The following is a 20,237-nucleotide window of genomic DNA, read 5'->3' on the forward strand; positions in this document are numbered from 1 at the left end:
CTCTTGCTGCTTTCAGAACTTGCTCCTTGTCTTCAGTATTTGACAGTCTGATCAGAATATGTCTCGGAGTGGGTTTATTTGGATTTATTCTTTGGGTTTATGGTTTGTGTATTTTATATTGTGTAGAAGGTTCGGGAAGTTTTCCCCAACAATTTCTTTGAATACTCTTTCCAGACTTTTACCCTTCTCTTCCCCTCTGGGACACCAATGAGTCTTAAGTTTGGATGTTTTATTTTATCTATCGTATCCCTGAGATCCGTTTCGATTTTTTCAATTTTTTTCTCCATTCTTTCTTTTGTTCTTTCATTTTTTGTTCTGTGGACTTCTAGGACACTGAGATGTTGTTCAGCTTCCTCTAGTCTTATATTGTGAATATCCAGAGTCTTTTTAATTTGGCCAACAGTTTCTTTTATTTCCATAAGATCTTCTATTTTTTTATTTACTCTTGCAATGTCTTCTTTATGCTCTTCTAGGGTCTTCTTTATGTTACTTATATCCTGGGCCATGGTCCTCTTGATGTCCTTTAAATCCTTTGCCATGTTTTCATTCTTTGATTGTAGTTCTTTGATTAATTGTGCGAGGTACATTGTTTCTTCGAAAATCTTGATTTGTGTGTTTGGAGCTGGATTCTACATATCGTCTGGTTTTATCATATGCATTAAGATTTTCTGTTGTTTTTGGCCTCTTGGCATTCATTTTGCTTGATAGGGTTCTTTCAAGTTGTAACAAAAAAAAAGGATATTGATCTAATTTTTCAGAGACACAGTTTGGTGACATACGCTTTCTCTAACTAACCAGCAGATGGCATCTGTGAGTCACCTATATCCCTCGAGTTAGTTCTCAACCTTTTTCCTGCGGTGTGTGGGGAAGTGATTCTTGTGGGTTCAGTTAGAGAACTCAGTTTGGGTGTGTTGCTGGAGCCATCCACCCTGAACGTGGGGCATGTGTACGGGTGGCCAGGGAGGAAGGGCAGTTCTACTGTTCAAATCTACCAGGTTCCAGGAGATTCAAGGCCACCGCAAGAGTCTAAGCCTTCATTTCAGTTCAGCCCCAGACCCTCTCTCTCTCTCTCCCACAAACCACCGGACTTGGCATAGCCTCCCTGGGTTCTCCGAGCAGGTCCCCCCGTCCAGCCGCAATCCTCCAGGAGTTCAGCCAAGGGAATGCTGTGCTATGTCACCAGTGTGCGCCATCCCTCAAGGGAAGCCCTGGGCTGCTGGGCTGTGCCGCGGGGCTCTCAGCTCGTTTCAGAATGCAGAATGTCTGAGGCTGTCTTCACTGCAATGCCTTGCAGGCTGAGAACAGCTGAGGTTTTCTCCACAGAGAGAGAGCGAGGGACAGAAAAACTCCCAGGTTCACCCGTCAGCCAGAGAGAGCACCCGATCCTCTGGGCTCCCTATCCTGAGACAGATATGTCCCCTGATTCTCCCAAGGTCAGTTGTCACCAAAAGCCTCTGTCTGCTTGTTGAGGATTCGCTGTCTGTATTGAGCAGTTATTATTAAAACCTCATTTGGGGCTGGGCTGAGAAAGTGCACGGCGCGGCTTCCGTGAGGGAGGGGCTCTCGGCTCTCAGCGCGGGTCCGCAGTTTTACTTACAGATTTTATGCTGTGATCTTGGGCATTCCTCCCAATTCAGGTTGGTGGATGTTGAGTGTTCAGTCCCGTTTGTCTCCCTATAGTTATTCCGGGTTATTTACTGGTTTTTTGTTCATTTATGAATTGTTCTGGGGGAGACTAAGTCTTCTACTTCTTTCTATGCCTCCATCTTCCCTGAGTCCTCTCAATTTTAATATAGGCATTTAGGACAATAAATTTCCCTCTCAGCACTGCCTTAGCTACATAAGTTTTGATATGTTGTGTTTTCATTGTCATTTGCCTCGAGTTATTTATTAATTTCTCTTGTAATTTCTTCCTTTACCTGCTGATTGTCTAAGAGTGTGTTGTTTAGCCTCATATATTTGTGAATTTTCTGAATTTCTGCCTGTTATTGATTTCCAACTCTATACCATTATGATCTGAGAAAGTGTTTTGTATAATACCAGTATTTTTAAATTTGTTGAGTCTTGCTTTGTGCCCCAGCATGTGGTCTATCCCAGAGAATGAGCCATGAGCACTTGAGAAAAATGTGTATCCTTCTGTTGTGGGGTGTATTGTTCATTTATCATACAATTCAACATCTCTGTTTCCTTACTGATTCTCTGTCTAGATGTTCTGTTCATTGATGAGAGTGGTTTATTGAAGTCTCCAACTATTATTGTAGAGATGTCTGCTTCTCCCTTCAGTGTTGTCAGTGTTTGCCTCATGTATTTTGGGGCACTCTGGCTTGGTGCATGAATATTTATGATTGTTATGTTTTCTTGATGAATTGACCTTTTTATTAATATATAGTGTCCTTTCTTTTAATTGTTTTACATTTGAAGTCTAATTTGTCTGATATTAATATAGCTACTCCTGTTTTTTTCTGATTGTTGTTTGCGTAGAATATCTTTTTCCAACCTTTCACTTTCATCGTATGTTTTTCTTTGTGTCTAAAGTGAGTTTCTTGTAGATAGCATATAGGTGGGTCCTATTTTTTTAATCCATTCTGCCAGTCTATGTCTTTTTATTGGGGAGTTTAATCCATTCATATTTTGTGTTATTACTGTTAAGGTCCGTACTCTCTTCTACCATTTTGTCTTTTTTGGATTTTATATGTCATACCTTTCCTTTTTCTCTCATTTTACCCTTCCTAATAGTCTTCATTTCTACACTCTTCTCCAACTCTTTCTTTCCTGTCTTTTCCTATCAGCCTGTAGCACTCCCTTTAGTATTTCTTATAGTGCAGGTCTCTTTTTCACAAATTCTCTCAATGTCTGTTTGTCTGAATTTATTCTAATCTCTCCCTCATTTTTGAGGGATAGTTTTGCTGGATATAGAATTCTTTTTTGGCAGTTTTACTCTTTCTGTATCTTAAGTATATCATACCACTGCCTTCTCGCCTCCATGGTTTCTGCTAAGAAATCTGTACATAGTCTTATTAAGCTTCCCTTGCATGTGATGGATCACTTTTCTCTTGCTGCTTTCAGAATTCTCTCTTTGTCTTTGGCATTTGACATGCTGATTAATATGTGTCCTGGAGTAGGTCTGTTCAGATTTATTTGGTTCTTAGACCTGGAAATCAGTGCTTTTCATAAGAGTTTGGAAGTTCTCAGCCATTATTTCCTCAAATATTCCTTCTGTCCCTTTTCCCTTCTCTTCTCCTTCTGGAACACCCATGATGCAAATGTTTGCATGCTTTGTGTTTTCAGTCAGTTCCCAAAGACCCTGCTCAATTTTTTCCATTCTTTTCTTTATCTGTTATTTTGTCTGAATCCAGATGCTGTTTTCTAGCTTACTGATCCTTTTTTCTGCCTCTTCAAATCTGCTGTTGTGTGCTTCCAGTGTATTTTTTTTAATTTTATTTTTCATTTTTATTGAGATTGTTCAGATACCATACAATTATCCAAAGATCCAAAGTGTACAATCACTTGCCCCTGGGTACCCTCATACAGCTGTGCATCCATCACACTTAATTTTTGTTCAATTTTTAGAAACTTTTCATTACTCCAGACAAGAAATAAAGTGAAAGATGAAAAAAGAAAAAAAGAAAAGGAAACTCTAAACCTCCCCTATCCCTAACCAACCCCCCTCAATTGTTGACTCCTAGTATTGACATAGTACGTTTGTTACTGTTTATGAAAAAATGTTGAAATACTACTAACTGTAGTATATAGTTTGTAATAGGTATATAGTTCTTCCCTATATGCCCCTCTATTATTAACTTCTAATTGTATTGTCATACATTTGTTCTGGTTCATGAAGTGATTTGTAGTATTTGTACAGTTGATCACGGACATTGCCCACCATAGGATTCAGTTTCATACATTCCCATCTTTTGACCTCCAACTTTCCTTCTGGTGACATATATGACTCTGAGCTTCCCCTTTCCACCTCATTCACACACCATTTGGCACTGTTAGTTATTTTCACATCTTGCTACCGACACCCCTGTTCATTTCCAAACATTTAAGTTCATCCTAATTGAACATTCTGCTCATACTAAGCAAGAGCATCTACATTTCTTCCACAAGGCAGGAGGGAGAGTCAAAGAAGGTAGAGAGGCAAAAGAAAGAGGAAACAAAAAAATGACAGCTAGGAAGCAGCAAAAGGAAAAATAACCTTAAATCAAAGTAGAATAAAGAATCAGACAATACCACCAATGTCAAGTGTCTAACATGCCTCCCCTATCCCCCCTCTTATCTGCATTCACCTTGGTATATCACCTTTGTTACATTAAAGGAGGCATAATACAATGATTCTATTAGTTACAGTCTCTAGTTTATGCTGATTGCATCCCTCCCCCAGTGCCTCCCCATTTTTTTTTTATTATTTATTTATTTATTTATTTTTTTTTTTAATTCAGTTTTATTGAAATACATTCACACATCATACAATCATCCATGATATGCAATCCACTGTCCACAGTATGATAACATAGTTATGCGTTCATCACCACAATCTATCTCTGAACATTTTCCTTACATCAGAAAGAACCAGAACAAGAATAAAAAATAAAAGTGAAAAAAAAACACCCAAATCATCCCCCCATCCCACCCCATTTGTCCTTTAGTTTTTATCCCCATTCCTCCACTCATCCATACACTAGATAAACCCCATTTTAACACCTTGCAAGGTTGACATTTGCTTGCTCTCCCTCGTAAAAGAACATATTTGTACATTTTATCACAATTGTTGAATACTCTAGATTTCACCAAGTTACACAGTCCCAGTCATTATCTTTCCTCCTTTCTTGTGGTGTCTCACATGCTCCCCATCTTCCTCTCTCAACCGTATTCATAGTTACCTTTGTTCAGTGTACTTACATTGTTGTGCTACCATCTCCCAAAATTGTGTTCCAAACCACACACTCCTGTCTTCTGTCACCCTGTAGTGCTCCCTTTAGTATTTCCTGTAGGGCAGGTGTCTTGTTCACAAAGTCTCTCATTGTTTGTCAGAAAATATTTTGAGCTCTCCCTCATATTTGAAGGATAGCTTTGCTGGATACAGGATTCTTGGTTGGTGGTTTTTCTCTTTCAGTATCTTAAATATATCACACCACTTCCTTCTTGCCTCCATGGTTTCTGCTGAGAGATCCACACATAGTCTTATTAAGCTTGCTTTGTATGTAATGGATTGCTTTTCTCTTGCTGCTTTCAGGATTCTCTCTTTGTCTTTGACATTTGATAATCTGATTATTAAGTGTCTTGGCGTAGGCCTATTCATATCTCTTCTGTTTGGAGTACGCTGCGCTTCTTGGATCTGTAATTTTATGTCTTTCATAAGAGATGGGAAATTTCCATTAATTATTTCCTCTATTATTGCTTCTGCCCCCTTTCCCTTCTCTTCTCCTTCTGGGACACCAATGATATGTACATTATTGTACTTTGTTTCATCCTTGAGTTCCCGGAGACGTTGCTCATATTTTTTCATTCTTTTCTCCATCTGCTCCTTTGCGTGTAGGCTTTCAGGTATTTTGTTCTCCAGTTCCTGAGTGTTTTCTTCTGCCTCTTGAGATCTGCTGTTGTATGTTTCCATATTGTCTTTCATCTCTTGTGTTGTGCCTTTCATTTCCATAGTTTCTACTAGTAGGTTTTTTGAACTTTTGATTTCTGCCGTATACATGTCCAGTGCTTCCTTTACAGCCTCTATCTCTTTTGCAATATCTTCTCTAAACTTTTTGAATTGATTTAGCATTAGTTGTTTAAATTCCTGTATCTCAGTTGAAGTGTACGTTTGTTCCTTTGACTGGGCCACAACTTTGTTTTTCTTAGTGTAGGTTGTAATTTTCTGTTGTCTAGGCATGGTTTCCTTGGTTATCCAAATCAGGTTTTCCCAGACCAGAACAGGCTCAGGTCCCAGAGGGAAGAAATATTCAGTATCTGGTTTCCCTGTGGGTGTGTCTTAGAAAATTGCTCCACCCTGTGATGCCTCGGGTCCCTGTGCTTTTCTGCCCAGCAGGTGACGCCTGTTAGCCTATAATTCTTGACTGGTGTGAGGAGGTGTGGCTGTGTTCCCCCAGGCTCTGGGGTCTGGTTCTGAATGGAAAGGGCCCCACCCCTTTCCTCCTAGAGAAGACAGACCCCTCAGGTGGAGGTCATTAGCATTTCAGTGGTCTCGCTCTGCTTGTGCTGTCTCCACCCTTCCCAGAGTCACAGCCCTGGAAACTAAAAATGACTGGGGCTTTCTCCACTGAGCCAAAAAAGAAACAGATAGTCCCCTTCAGACCCAGTCCAAGACAACCCTCCGGCTCTCCCAGGTCAGTCGTCACCCAAAGCCTCTGTCGGTTTTTTTGGGGCTGTGTACCTGTAGTGAGCAGTTCACACTTGCTACTTAAAACCCCAGTTGGAGCTCAGCTGAGCTGTATTCGCTTGCTGGAAGAGAGCTTCTCTGTGGCACCACGCGGCTCCGCAGCTCGGGCTATGGGGGAGGGGGTCTCCTGACCTGGTTCCGCAGGTTTTACTTACAGATTTTATGCTGTGTTCTCAGGCATTCCTCCCAATTCAGGTTGGTGTATGATGAATGGATGGTCTCATTTGTCCCCCCGCAGTTATTCTGGATTATTTACTAGTTGTTTCTGGTTTTTTGTAGTTGTTCCAGGGGGACTACTCAGCTTCCACTCCTCTCTATGCCACCATCTTGCCCGAGTCCTCCCTCCAGTGTATTTTTATTTTCATCTGTGTGCCTTTCATTCCCATAAGATCAGTTATTTTTCTTTGTATGCTTTCAAATTCTTCTTTATGCTCACCCAGTGTCTTTTTAGTATTCTTTATCTCTTTAGCCATCTCCTTGAATTAGTTTAGGAAATTGGTTTAAATATTTTTTTATTAGTTCCACAGTCTGTATCTCCTCTGACTTTTTGATTTGCTCCTTTGACTGGGCCATATCTTCCTTTTTCTTTATATGGCTTTATTTTTGCTGATGTCTGGGCATTGGATTATCTTGGTGAGTTTACTCTGAAGTTCAGATTATCCCTCTTGCCAAAGCTTCTCTTGTTGATTGGGTTTTTATAAAACCTCTTCCTTGGCATGTGGTTTGTCAGGATTACTCAGCCAGGACTGGACCAGGGACCTGCAAGGAGGGTGCACCCCAGCTCCAGAGGGCCTTGTGGGGAAGGTCTGGTAAAGATGCCTGAAAGCCTTCAATTCTGCTCCTGAAGGGAGCACTTTCCTGGCCAAAAGCTGTCATAGGGCTGGACCGTGTCCTGCCCTTTCCTTGGCAGAGTGGACCTCCCTGCCCTTTCAGTCTGGGGTTCTCCATCGGCCAGAGACTGGAGAGCCAGAGGGTTTCTACCCCGAGAGTCGGGGGTGGACGCCAGGAGTCGGGCTGGGGGCTCACTCAGGCTCTCTTGCCGTAGCTTCCCCATCACTTTGTCCCGCACTTTCCTGGGTGTTGCAGAGCACTCCCCCCGGTCTCCAGAGCCCAGATCCAATGTTGCAGACAGCTTCTGCCTGACCCCCGGTTGTTTTTCTGGGAGAGAAGCAAGCCCACCTTCTCCCTGTTTGGCCACCTTGGATCCACAAGTCTTCAGTTACCCATTTAATTTTGTATTTTGTGGCACAAACTTGAAAAATAGCAGGTTTTCAATTCAGTTTTCCCAAACAACTGTGAGCATGTTTCTTAGAAATCATTAATATACTTAACTCAAAAGGAAAAATCTTAACTACCTCTATTTGTATTGATTTAATATATGCTGAGTTCAGTTTAACTCCCCCTTTTTCCATAAACCAGAGTTAACCTTTTAGGAAAACTCATGTGGCAAAACAATAACATTTTGATTTCTTTTTTGTAATTGATTTTCATTTGTACTAAAATTAGATTTTATTATTTGTTTCAGTTTTAAAGTTTTCCATGAATTTTCCCAATTTATCCTATTTCTTAGTCTTGGGTTAATTTCTCTCATCATTAACACTTGCCTGAGAAAATATATTTGAGAGGGTAGAAAAACATTGTTTAAAAGTGTTAACAACATAATGAGATTTTAGTTGCTAACTTAGGTTGAAAGATCCTCATTTTTCAATAATGAGCCATTCTGAATGGCCTTTTTAACTGTTAATCTTTTAGCTGGGAAAACCACCACTGACGATGAACTAGAAACGATGTTGGAAAGTGGGAATCCCTCCATATTCACTTCAGATGTAAGTACTCATATTTCTGTGCAGTTGCATGTATTCACTTATATTATATATGAAATTATATTTGTATATTTTTCTTTATCTTCCAAAACATTCATAGACTCACGAACTATTTCTCTTCTATTTTTGGTTTTCAAAGATTATATCAGATTCACAGATTACTAGACAAGCGCTCAATGAAATTGAGTCCCGTCACAAAGACATCATGAAGCTGGAGAGCAGCATCCGGGAGCTGCACGAGATGTTCGTGGACATGGCCATGTTCGTGGAGACACAGGTGCCAGACTCCTTCGCTCTCTAATGTTTTCTAGTTGATTCTGGTACCCAGGAAGGCCATTGTTTTGGTTGTTATCTGAATATTCAAAAGTTAATTGCAAAACTATATGTGACATTTCAACAGCAGAGACAACGGAGACTTTCCTAGCAGGGCCCTGGTCTGATCAGTTAAGCTCAGCTAGGGTCTGTCCACAGGGTAGCCTGGCAGGCCTCGTGGGCCACCACAGTTTTGTGTTTGGAGAATTGCAAATGAACTGTACAAAAGATAATAGTAGAATTTTGGGCTAGGAAAAGGAGAGATATAAAATAAACACATATACATGTATCACACATATATACACACAGACATGTATATTTACATACTATGTACTCAGCTGCATAAACAGCATTCACAGAAGGAGAGAAATATGCCAAACAGTATAATAACAGTATTCTTCTCTTTGGGATAGGGGTACTATTGAAATTTTAATTTTCATCTCTAAAATGTATGTATTTTTCAAGTTTTCTTCAAGGAGCACATATTACAGTCATAACTGGGGAAAATATTTAAGAAAGGTAATCCCCAAGGGAGATAGGATCCCTGAGGCAAGTAGAAGCATGTTCCTACACCGGTTGTTCTCGTTGTGTCCAGTTCACAGACAGCAAGTAGACAGATGTGGGGAAGACCCCACTGAAGGAATTGAAGAAATGAATACAATTCTAAAAATATGTAGAAGTCAATGTCAAATTCAAGACAGTGCATATCTGTTAGGTGTGGGGGCAGGTTCACATTTACTTCTGTGGCTGAGCAAGGTCCTGCCATGATTTTTCAGATACCCTGTGCATGGTTTGGTCCAGCGTTCACTGATTCTGTGGGCCGGGTAGAATTCAGCTGACCACCAGAGAAGGTGAAGCGTTCTCGTCACACTACCCCAAGTAAATCACGTCCTCACTCCTATGCAGATTGATTTCAGAGTGTGCTTTGGCTGGACTAGCCATCCAAGGATGCTCAAAGTCGATGGGTGTATTTTCTGTGATCAGCTGGACTATGGCAGCAGGACAAGAAATCCATCCATGTATGGGAGTCATTCTTTGCCTGTCACTAACCTTTTGAAGGACGTAGTTACAGTTTGGGTGGGAAATTCAGACACCAGGCGTTTGCTTGGAGAAACCAACTGCTGCTTGGGGGCAAAGGTGGAAAGATTTTACTCTTCTCCTGTTTCTGGTGGACCCGCTGCTCAGGATATGTGATACTGTCAGTTCCTATTTTCAGGAAGCCTTCCAAAGCAACCAATTAGGCAGAAGAATGCTAGGTTATTTCTGTAGTGATTAAGGATGTTACGCTACGTTAGACTTTAATTATAATTGTTCTTTGCCGTCTGTATTACTGTAGACTCCATTAGAAAAATCACCGTGTCCTTCGATTTATTTTATTGCTTACTTTTAGAAATCCATTAAGTATTGCATTACAGAAACTCGTCTGTTCAAAATAGATGTCAAGGTGAAAATGTAGTAAGTTTAAATTTCGAATGAACAAGTTAACTGTGCGTCATTCCTCAATGCTGCCCTCCGCACTGCTGCAGATCATGTCTGCAGGGAGATAGGACACAGGTAACTTGTTTTCTCCCCTGGCTTCACCTCATTCACCCTCGCTTACATTTTTGATCATTAATTTAGTCAGCTTAGTGTAAACATAGCTGTATGTCATTGACTGCTATTTTAAAGAAACAGCAACATTTTCTACCATTGGAAAAGAAGCTGTTCCTTGTATATCATACATTTGTCCTGAAGAGTAAAATGTTTGCCCACAGCTGGCTTCTTTTCCTTCACTGTGCTCATCGTTGAAATAATGTTCACGTCTTCAAGTGTGCCCCAAGTCTAACTGATGTGCCTTTCCTCTTCAGTGTTTTTGGCCATCCCTTCTACTTCTTTTTAAAATAGAAATTGTATTTTGATTGCTTTATGTTGGCACCTTTTACCTTTCACAAAGTGTGAAAATAAAAACAATCAGTATCCATCACATGCACATTATGTTTGTATAAAAACCTTTTGGATGTTTGTGAGTATCTTCAGATATATGTTAAGAGAATTTTTTAAAATTTTATTTTAAGGGTGAAATGATCAACAACATAGAAAAAAATGTTATGAATGCTGCAGACTATGTCGAACATGCTAAAGAAGAAACTAAAAAAGCTATTAAATATCAAAGCAAAGCGAGGAGGGTGAGTTTGATTTTTGAGAATTATGGTGCATATTTCTTAATGTTAGGGTCAAGTTTTTAATACATTAATGTAAGCCTCCTTATACATATTCAAAGAATAAAAGTTTCTTAATGAAGATCTTATTTTAAAATTGCAATATTCTTTTTATTAGCAGTTTTAGAAGTTTATTACATAAATTATATGGAATATAAATCCTTTCATGTTCTAAGTATTAAAACCCAACCCAACCAAAAGCCAGTGTCATTTCCCTTTCCTAGTTTGGATGAGTTTAAAATTTTTACAGTATTCTCCATTTCTTGTGTGATTATATGGAGGGAGAAGCAAAACCAGTTGATTTAGAAATTCTCTTTAAAAATCATTGGCTACACATTTTATGTAATGAACATTTTATTCTCTACTTAGATTATTTGCTATATCTTTCATTTGGAGGAAAGAAGAGCATTTTTTTTTGAGACTGTGGACTTGAGATATTTTGTAGCAACCACATTGTAAGGTTGCTTACAATGGGTAAGCTTGCCCTCAAAAGAAGGGGGTCTGATTCTGCCTAAGATCTACATACTTGACATCTAACGAGGGCTAGGAAACCCAGTCTGAATTTTTTGTTACCAGGGCCAACGTTGAAAACCTATTCTTCTGATTTAGGTATTTTTTAGCTTTATTCCTCTGAAACTTGAAAGATTACAGATTTTCCACACTGTCACCTCCTTTTGCCTAATATATAGAGATGTGATGCATGACTTAAGCTTTGCAAACAAATTTTAATATTTAAATCTGAATCTTAAGTGTGTCGTGTGTGAATAAAAATCTCTCCTAAGAAAATAACGAAGATACAAAATGAAGTCCTGATTCAGGCCTGGCCCTGACTTCCTTGCCCAGCAGTTCTCTGGTTCTCTCTCCTGGGTGTGGAGAAAGATGGACACCATGGAAAAGCCTCTGCTCTCAGCACTGTCGTCCCCGACCCTCCTGGCAATGGCTGTCCAGGCTCTGACGCCCGTCTTAGGGGCTGTTTGCCTAGTGAGGGTCAGAGTAAGATGTCAGCAGATGCTGAGAAGAGATAGTTGCTCAGTGTTAGGAAAAGTGAAGCACCAGATTGTGCGCAGGCTCACTGGAAGTCATTCCCAGATAAAATGTACACCTGTGCTTTGGCACCAGCCTGCAAGTGTATCACCCTGCTTATCTTTGTGATGTAAGGCGTGGTTCTTCGCGTAATTTGTTTTATGTGTTCTTAAACATTGATCCTGAAGTTGAGGTGGGAGATAGACATCGATGTGAAGTGCTTGGCTTTGTTCCAAGCACAAAGTGGATTCGGTTAAAGGGCATCTCCCTCCCTTGTCTTCTTGACCTCACTGCATGTCAGTCCAGTGAGGATTTAGTGAAAGGCTGGCTGGTCTTATAAAGGTAAGAGCTTGTGGATACGGTAAATTCCATTTTTAACCTGCTGAGTGAGCCTGGCTTCCTAAGATGGCTGAAAACCCTGTTAGCTTAAGATAAAGTGGTCAAAAATGTGGTGCCTATTTCAAAAATTATTCCTTTCTTTTTGATTAAGTGTCTATCTAAAACCACACAGCTTTTTTTTAACTTCTCCGTAGACACTCAGATGCTTTACCTTTGCTTCTGTTCTAAGTGCCAGCTGTCCCCTTTTCTGGTGTCTTGTTTTTACTCCCGGGGCTGAATCCAGGGGGCTGGGGTGGCCGCTGACAGGAAGTGCTTCACTCCGTAGGGGTGCGAAGAGCTTAACTGGCAGCAGCAAACAGGCAACAAAGGCTGTACGCTGCGAGGGTGGAGGGGCCTGGTGCACAGCACCGATTTCCATCAGAAATTTATCAGAATGATGTGATCGTGCGGCTCCCCCCATTGACAGAACCAGTTTCTAAGAGTGGATAGCAGTTTGGCTGCAAATAATTTGACCTTATTAAATAAAGCATCACCTTTTCTGAGAACTAAAACTTGTCAAACAGGGTGAAGCAGAAGCCCTGAAACAGATTTTAAAATGAGCTCCAGGGGGTCCTTTTATTTTAATGACTGATGCCTTTCCATGTGGTGATGGGAATTAACCGCGATACAATCGGCTTGCTTCTCTTTGACAGAAAAAGTGGATAATCGCCGCGGCCTTAGTGGTCCTGGTTGCTGTAATTGCTCTGATCATCGGTTTATCGGTTGGCAAGTGATGGCCTGGGGGGCAGCCTGGGCGCGCCTCGCTGCCAGGGTGGCGGTAAGTGGCTCTGCAGTTAGCTGTCCCCCTGCCCACCCGGTTCTAGCACACCTCGGGAGGGCCGAGCCCGGCCACGCGGGCCCTGGTGGTCTCCGGAGGCCTGGCGGGGTCCACTTCTGTACCCGCTGTGAGCGCGTGGAGGGTCCCAGCCCCTGTCTGCATGGGCTTTCGTTTCCATCCTGGAAGCGCATCTCTCCTCACCCGCGGAGTCCTCGCTGGGCTGGGAGCGTGTCGGGAGGGTTAATTCCCCGTCAGAGGACTCGCGTTCTGGCTTTAGTTTACCTCTTACATTTCAGCCTGCATTATAATTATAATTGCAACAACTGACAGTTACTTTTTAAAATATATTTACTCATTTTGCTGTGGAATTAGAATGAAACTAAAGGTCTGAAAAACATTTAGTGGAATCAAAATCCATTGTGCAATTTATTTCTATTTGGCAGTATATTTTGTTTGAAAATGTTTCCTTTTTAAAACAGGAACTGCATTTATTTTATTAGCCTGCCTGTTAATTCTCATTTTTTAAATTTTTTGTTAAACAGTTTTATTCACACACTATACAATCCATCATGCCTGTTAATTCCTAAAGGATTCTGAATATAACGGATATTCAATTTACTTATTTAAAAACATGTGATTTCTGTTCACTATATTAGTATCACCTTTCTCTACTGTCAGTAGATTTTGTGCTTTCCCTCTGGTTTTATTTTGCATTTGGGGTCACCCACCTTGCATGATCCCTTAAGTCCAATTGCTGCCTGGCCTATTAAATTTGGACACACAAGTTATTTCTCTTGAAATTTGAGTTTGGCGTCATGGTTGAAATTGGAATATTGTGACAGGAAGCCCTCGATGTGCTCATTGTCTTATCGGGGGAGTGACTGCTGGCTGAGAGTCATTTTGCAGGGTTTTTTTTGTTTTTTGGTTTTGATAAGATGTTATGGTAGAAAGCGTGAGGGCGTCAGCTGCTGCTTCTCAGTCTTAGAGGTCTATTTCTCCACGTGCGTGTCCCGTGCTGAGGGTGTGCAGTTAGTGAGGCGTACCTTTCGCGGTAATTCCTGTACTGACATTGACTCAGGCCACAGAACAGCCCAGGCGGGTGAGTTTGTTGGCACCTGTTCCTTCAGAGGCTGAAGGAACGGATTTTTCTTCACTAGTATATTGGTATCTTTTAGTATTTTTATAAGTCTTTCTAAAACATGTCTATTCTTAATTTTTCCCCGTGGCCATAATGTGGTTAGTTGAACATGGTTATACTAAAGATTACAGGTTTTAGCTTGGAGCCAGTGAAATGATTACTTTTCATCGCCATTGTTTGGTTTAGATGGTGAGAGACCCGGGGGTCAGCTGGTTTGGACTCTGCCCTGGGCCTGGCGGCTGGGTTACCTGATGCCTGTAGACACACATCAGGACAAAAGGATTCCCGCTGAAATCAAACAGATCGAAGTGTACACGCGATTATTTTTGTATACAAAATTGAGGTCTTTAATTATGTTTCTAAAAATTAACTTACTCTTTCGCGCTCAGCAGACACTTGTTGAATGCCTTCCCGTAGGATGGCACTGTGTAGCTGTCGTGCTCCCCAAAACCCCGCAGTCTGGGTGGGAGGCCCGTTTTACACATGAGGAGCCGTCCAAGACTGCAGTTCACCCATGACAGGACCGTGACGGGACTGACTCCCAGGGGTGCTCTCCCCCGGAGGAGAAGGCCGAGCTGGCATGCCCTCTTCCCGGGGTGCCAGACCAGAAGGGTTGTCGAGTCTGTGGTGTCGAGGGGCAGCCATTCCAGGATCGTGGATCCAGAGGGTCAGCGCCGGGACCTGGGGGGCAGCGGGGCAAACCTCCGCAAGCCCCGCTGCCTGAAGTTGAGTGCCTGGCTCCTTCCAGTTTCCGCAGACAGGATTTTCTAGATGGTTCCCATTTCCATTTGAGATGATGAACCTCTCCTTTTGCGAGGAGAGCTCCAGGCCCCGTGGTGTGAGGTGTGGCCCCTCCTGCTTCCTCAGACAGCTTCCCTGGTGGAGGAGTGCAGCTTTCTTAAGCCAGTGTGATTTCACTTTCAGTTGTGCAAGGATGCTTGCTGGTAGTAAAGGACAGTTAAACGCGCGTCACCCAGCTTAGGCCGCGTGTGCAGTGGAAGGCTGGGTCCTTGTCTTGTTGGTTTCTTACACAAGGGTGTCACATGTGACTTTAAAAATGTATAAAACAGATTTTTTCAGCAAATGAGAAATTCGTTTAGGGCTTTAAAAAGATATACAGTGCAGCTGAGAAGTAACATTTCAGGAATTTTATTATGATCAATAGAAAGTGCTTATTAAGAACCCACAGGGAGCCAAGTGATGGTGCCTTTTTCCTTCTAGGAGCAAATAGTTGTTTTAATAAGTAATGCACAGGCACATCACTTAACGTTTTGACTGTAGAGGTCCCCCCACTCTTTTTCTGTGACTTTTAGGGTTCTTACCTGATAATGGATTTATAGTTTAAAATATCTAAAATTTCTGGAGAATTTTGTTAGGAAATGACACGGCTGATTTCTCCCTTTTAATGCATTGCAAAAATAATTAATGTTTTTCTTTGTCTTGCAGAAAATGATGTTCATTGTTATTTGTGTAATTATTTTGCTTGTGAGCCTTGGAATTTTCCTAGCAACGACATTGTCATAGCAACCATATCCCAAGAACTGTTCATCCTCGGAGACTCTGACCACGTCTGGGACAAAGCCGACGTCCCCTCCGTCCATGAGTGAAGCCTGGGGGCTGTGGCGTCTGGTGCTGAGAGCCGATCTACTGGTTAACGAATGCAGGGAGAAAACACAACAGCACGTTTATTGCTCAGTGAAAATACTGTCAGCAGGATGGATGTGATGAGGTAACGCAAGTCACCTTGGACTCCAACTAAACATAGCATAAAAATTTAACAATGTGAAACTTGTTTCAGTGGCCTTAAAATAAATTATTGAAAATTTCAATTTTTTTTGTATTACAGTGTTAAAAAATGTATGTGAAGTTTAATTAGGAATACTTTATGTTATGAAGCTATCAGATTTCAGATCTCAGACTTGATTTCCTCCCCTTCACCCAGCTGACATATGCTAATTAAGACATGCTTTTTATACTGTGTTTAATTCATGTTTATTTCTTGTTTGTAAAAAATAATTTTTACTAATCACAAAGGCTGTTTTGTCAAATATCTATAATTTTTAATGCTTATAGATTAACTGTTTAATATATGAACATCTTAATTTTCCCCATTTTATATAGTAAATACTGCCTTTTAAGTGAAATAGGAAGCTTTATAATATCAGAGCCATTGTTGAACATTGTTTACAAAGTTTGCCCTTGTTACAAAAAATATTCATTGCACAGCACCCTGAAAGCCTTCCAAGTACCTTCTGTTCCTCTTGATATATAGATTTTCAATGCCTGCTCCCTTGCAGAACAGTCTAGAATACAGTATTTGGCTCCCTCTGTGTCCCATTCCCCAGGAAAGTAGTCACTGCTCTGTAAAGACGGTGGTCTCTTCTTTGTCCACTATAAAATGTTTGTGCTTCCCTGTTTACATGACTAAAGTCTGAATTTAAGTTTCATGATGAAACTAAGATTTGGTACTCTTTGATATCAAGAAAATTACTCCTAGACATTAAATAAATTTTTAAAATTTAAACATTTGTGCAGATCATTTAAAATGTTCTTGTTAAATACCTGATATTCTGCTGAACTTTAAAAGTGAATTCCCAAAGTTTGGTAGGAATTTATGATAAACATTTTTAGTGCTCATTAAAGGTTTTTAGTAGAATAATATTGTTTATTTTAGCCTCATAAATCTGTGAAATCTTGTTAGTGAACAGCCATCTATTAAGATAGCCAATTGTCAAAATATTAAATGAGTATGTGAAGGATATCCAAAATATTGTTAACTTTTGTTCCTTTTCTGTGTTATTGTATGAGCATGTGACTATATTTTAACATTGTTTGGTTTGAAAATTAATATGGATGTGCATGATTCCAAACAATATGTGTGAATAATCTTGGAGAGTTTAGAAACTGTGTTCCTTATTTAATGCGATTATGAATTACGCTCACTCGTAAGGTATACACCTTGCCGCCTGTTTGCGCATTTTATTTACCCCCCGGCTGTCCTCAGGACTTCAGGGAGTATTCGGCCCTAACACACAATTGTTCTGTCTCTAATAGCCTGTCAGTAGAAATGCTCCCTGACTTGAGATTAAATTGAATATATACCTTGTCTCGAAGGGGTTTAAATATGTAGAGATCATGCTTGTATTTATATAGCCTGAAACATTTATTTCTCTGTATAATTATGCCCACATGTAGGACTCCGTGCTGCTTTGTGTCCCACTTTTTCGTCACAGTCAGTCTTGGATGGACTTTGCCTTCTGTGGCCGTCCTCACTGTCCTCGCGGAAGTCGCCCTCCAGGCCTCGGAGGCTTCTGGCCGTGTGTGAGTTGGCCTGTGGCCGGCTCCAGGACTGACGCCTCCGTATCTAGTCAGTCATCAAACGGCACGTCTCTTGTGTCAGAACCTCAAACAAATATATTTACAGAGTCATCTGTTATGTTTTAGTCTTTCTTCATATAGTTGATGTTTACATTTTTTAAAAATTTGCAGAGTACCAAAAAAAGAAATACTTTCTGTTCTGTCATTTCTGGAAATATTTTTGGGAGATATTTTGTTGCATATTCATTAATAAATTGTCCTACTAAGAAAATTACTCTTACCTTTGGCTATTATTTCATGTAATAATATAACATGAATTGATACTTTTAGAAGTTTTGGATCATTATTGATTATTTATTTATTCATTATTGTTATTTTTATTATAACTTCTGTTGCCCATGTCTTGTGTCAGCAGCACGTGTTAAGAAAGCCCCTGAGGTCTTGTTATTTACCACCAATCCTAAGCCGACGAATTTGGGCAAAGTCCCTGAGTGCACGCTGAGACGTCCTGACAGATTCTCATCAGAATTTACTTGGGAAGCCCTTTCTCCCTTGTGGTCTGTGTTATCCTCTAGATGTTTCTTAACCTTCTTTCTGATTTTTTCTTAGTCAGTGGAATTTCCTTAATTCCTAACCCTCCTTACTGAATTGTAACCATATTGGAAAGTGAGGTTTTTAAAACCAGAATTAAACACATGTGCACGTGTGCGTGCACACACACACACACACACACACACACACACACACACAAGGAAAAGATGGTCCTAGAGATAATTAGTTCATGAAGACAGATTCCCAACATTAATTTTAACCTCCTAGCCCTATAGCTCTTCCAAAATGGATTTCCTTTCACATTTCAATCTTGATATACGTATTCAATAATTTACTTTGCTTATGCTTCTTAAAAACAACCAAAAGTTTATCATTCAAATGAATTTTTATGAATTTATTCAATAAATCTGAACTCCCATCCTTTATTGAGTTTAGAAAGTGTATTACACGGAGATAAAATCAAGCGGGGAAGTCTGTTTGGAAGCTAGACTGGAGAGAGCTCACCTGGCTCCGTTCAAAAATCACTGATTTGGGAGTGAGAAAGTGACGGGGCGCCGGCAGGCCGGGCTGCACGGGCACCTGCGGGTGGGCACAGGTGGGGCACTGCGGCGGCGACTGCGGAGCCAGGGCGGCCCTGAGGCACAGACACGGGCGCCGCGGCCGAGGAGCCTCGGGGTTCTCCAGTCGGCCTTCCAGAGCGCCAGAGGGCATGGTGAGTGCAGCGAGGAGCACGCCGTATTTATTTTATTAAATTCTACTTTTGGTGTTTTGTTGGGAACATGGCCCAGGATTTAGAGGCGGCAAATGCCATGCGAGGCCGTGTCCAATTTCATTGTCATTGTTGGGAGGTGCTGAGAAAAGCCTCTTGTTTTTAAAATGAGGGGGAAACAAGAGGCCTAAAATGGGAAGAACGTGGCGTGTAAAGCCCTGTTTGTTTTTTTTCCCTTTAATTGAGCAGTAGGTAAATTCAAGGCAACACTGGGGCATCGTTTGCTGCCCTGGAACCTTCGAGCAAGAGAGGAGATTCCCGAGCACAGGCGGGGGCCGCAGGCCTGGCTGGCCGTAAGGAAGGAGCCAAGAGGGGAGCGTGGGGGAGCAGGAGGCCCGGGAGGCAGGTGGACAAGCCCGGAGGCCTCCCGGAGCTGGTTTTCATTTGGCCTCTCTGAGCTCCTCGGCCCTGGTGCAGGCCGCCCGGAGAAGGGGCTGCTCCTCCTGCCCGTTCCTCTGGGAAGTGTTCCTCTGGGCCGCCTCCAGCTTGTCTGCGGTGGCTGCCGGTGTGTGTGCAGAGCCGGGGCCGGGAGCCCTGGGGTGGGATCACAGTGTCCTGAGAGTGACGAGTTCCCATAGCGGTCCCACAGCGCGGAGGAGGGCGGCTCCGGCTGGGCGGCGGCCGGGAATCACACCCGGGAATAACACAGCTGCACGACTGGGAGTTCAGGCCTGACGGGCAGGAAGCCGGGGGCTCGGCCTGGCCCGGGGTCGCAGGGTTAGGACAGAGGAGCGGGTGGGTCTGGCTGGGCAGTGGGCGCTGGACCCCCTGGGCTCCAGATCAAAGCAAGGTTGTACATGACTAATCCCAAGGAGCTGGCAGGGAGCAAGAACTGGATCCGAAGCAGAGACGAGTGTGTTAACAGGAAGGACGGGGCTCTGTGAAGGAAGCGGGGGGCCCTGGAAATGAGGGGAGGCAGCGTGGACTGAGGTGGAGCCTGCGGAGGCCACGGGGCCTGGGTCACGTGTGTCATCCCCTTCCAGGGGACCTGGACTGCAGCTCTGGGAGGCTCAAAGGCCTTTCTAGAAGCTGCACCTCCGGGTCAGACAGGCTGGGTCCCGCGGGACCGAGATGTGGCCTGTGCCGACACCCCAAGCTTCCTTGAGAGTTAGGGCCCCTCCGTGGCCAAGGTATAAATTGAATATCATAAAATTCTCCCAGCAGAAGTGTATATTTCTAAGAACTTTAGTAAATTTACGGGATTGTGCAGCCGTCACAGCCGGCCATGGTTAGAACATTTCCATCACACCCAGGATCTCCTTTGTGCCCATTTGCCAGAACTCTCTTCTCCAACCCCAGCACAGAAGCTGCCAGCGTGCTTTCTCTCTGCACATAATGTGCCCCTTCTGGACGTTTCCTGTAAATGGAATCATGAAACAAGTAGTGCCGTAGAGCCGCCTCTTTCACCCCCATGGTGCCGTGGCCGTGCATCCCCTGTGGCATCAGCGGCCCCTGGGGGTGGCCCACACAGCCTGGCCACCTGCCGGTGCCCACCAGCCCACTCTGCACCTGTGTGTGAGCTGTGATCCCGGTTCTCTGCAGGCTTTCCTGGGGTGGAGG

The 20,237-nt window shown here is 42.3% G+C and overlaps 1 protein-coding gene across 5 annotated transcripts in view; it reads left to right on the forward strand.

Annotated features, from left to right (window-relative positions):
- The window catches only part of STX2 (syntaxin 2), a 65,796-nt gene extending 48,169 nt beyond the window's left edge, over window positions 1-17,627 (forward strand). The window contains exons 7-12 of one of the 5 annotated variants that reach the window (XR_005214022.1): window positions 8,141-8,214; window positions 8,351-8,488; window positions 10,578-10,688; window positions 12,776-12,900; window positions 15,485-15,767; window positions 17,234-17,627. Coding sequence is in view for 3 of the 5 variants with exons in the window: in XM_037817091.1 (XP_037673019.1) it covers window positions 8,141-8,214; window positions 8,351-8,488; window positions 10,578-10,688; window positions 12,776-12,856 (404 nt within the window). In the remaining 2 variants the exon portion in view is untranslated. The other 4 variants (XM_037817091.1, XR_005214023.1, XM_037817094.1 and 1 more) reach the window with 4 other exon arrangements.
- The last annotated feature ends 2,610 nt before the right edge of the window (window positions 17,628-20,237 follow it).

The sequence above is a fragment of the Choloepus didactylus genome, chromosome 23 (genome assembly GCF_015220235.1).
Source record: "Choloepus didactylus isolate mChoDid1 chromosome 23, mChoDid1.pri, whole genome shotgun sequence".
Lineage (NCBI taxonomy): Eukaryota > Metazoa > Chordata > Mammalia > Pilosa > Megalonychidae > Choloepus > Choloepus didactylus.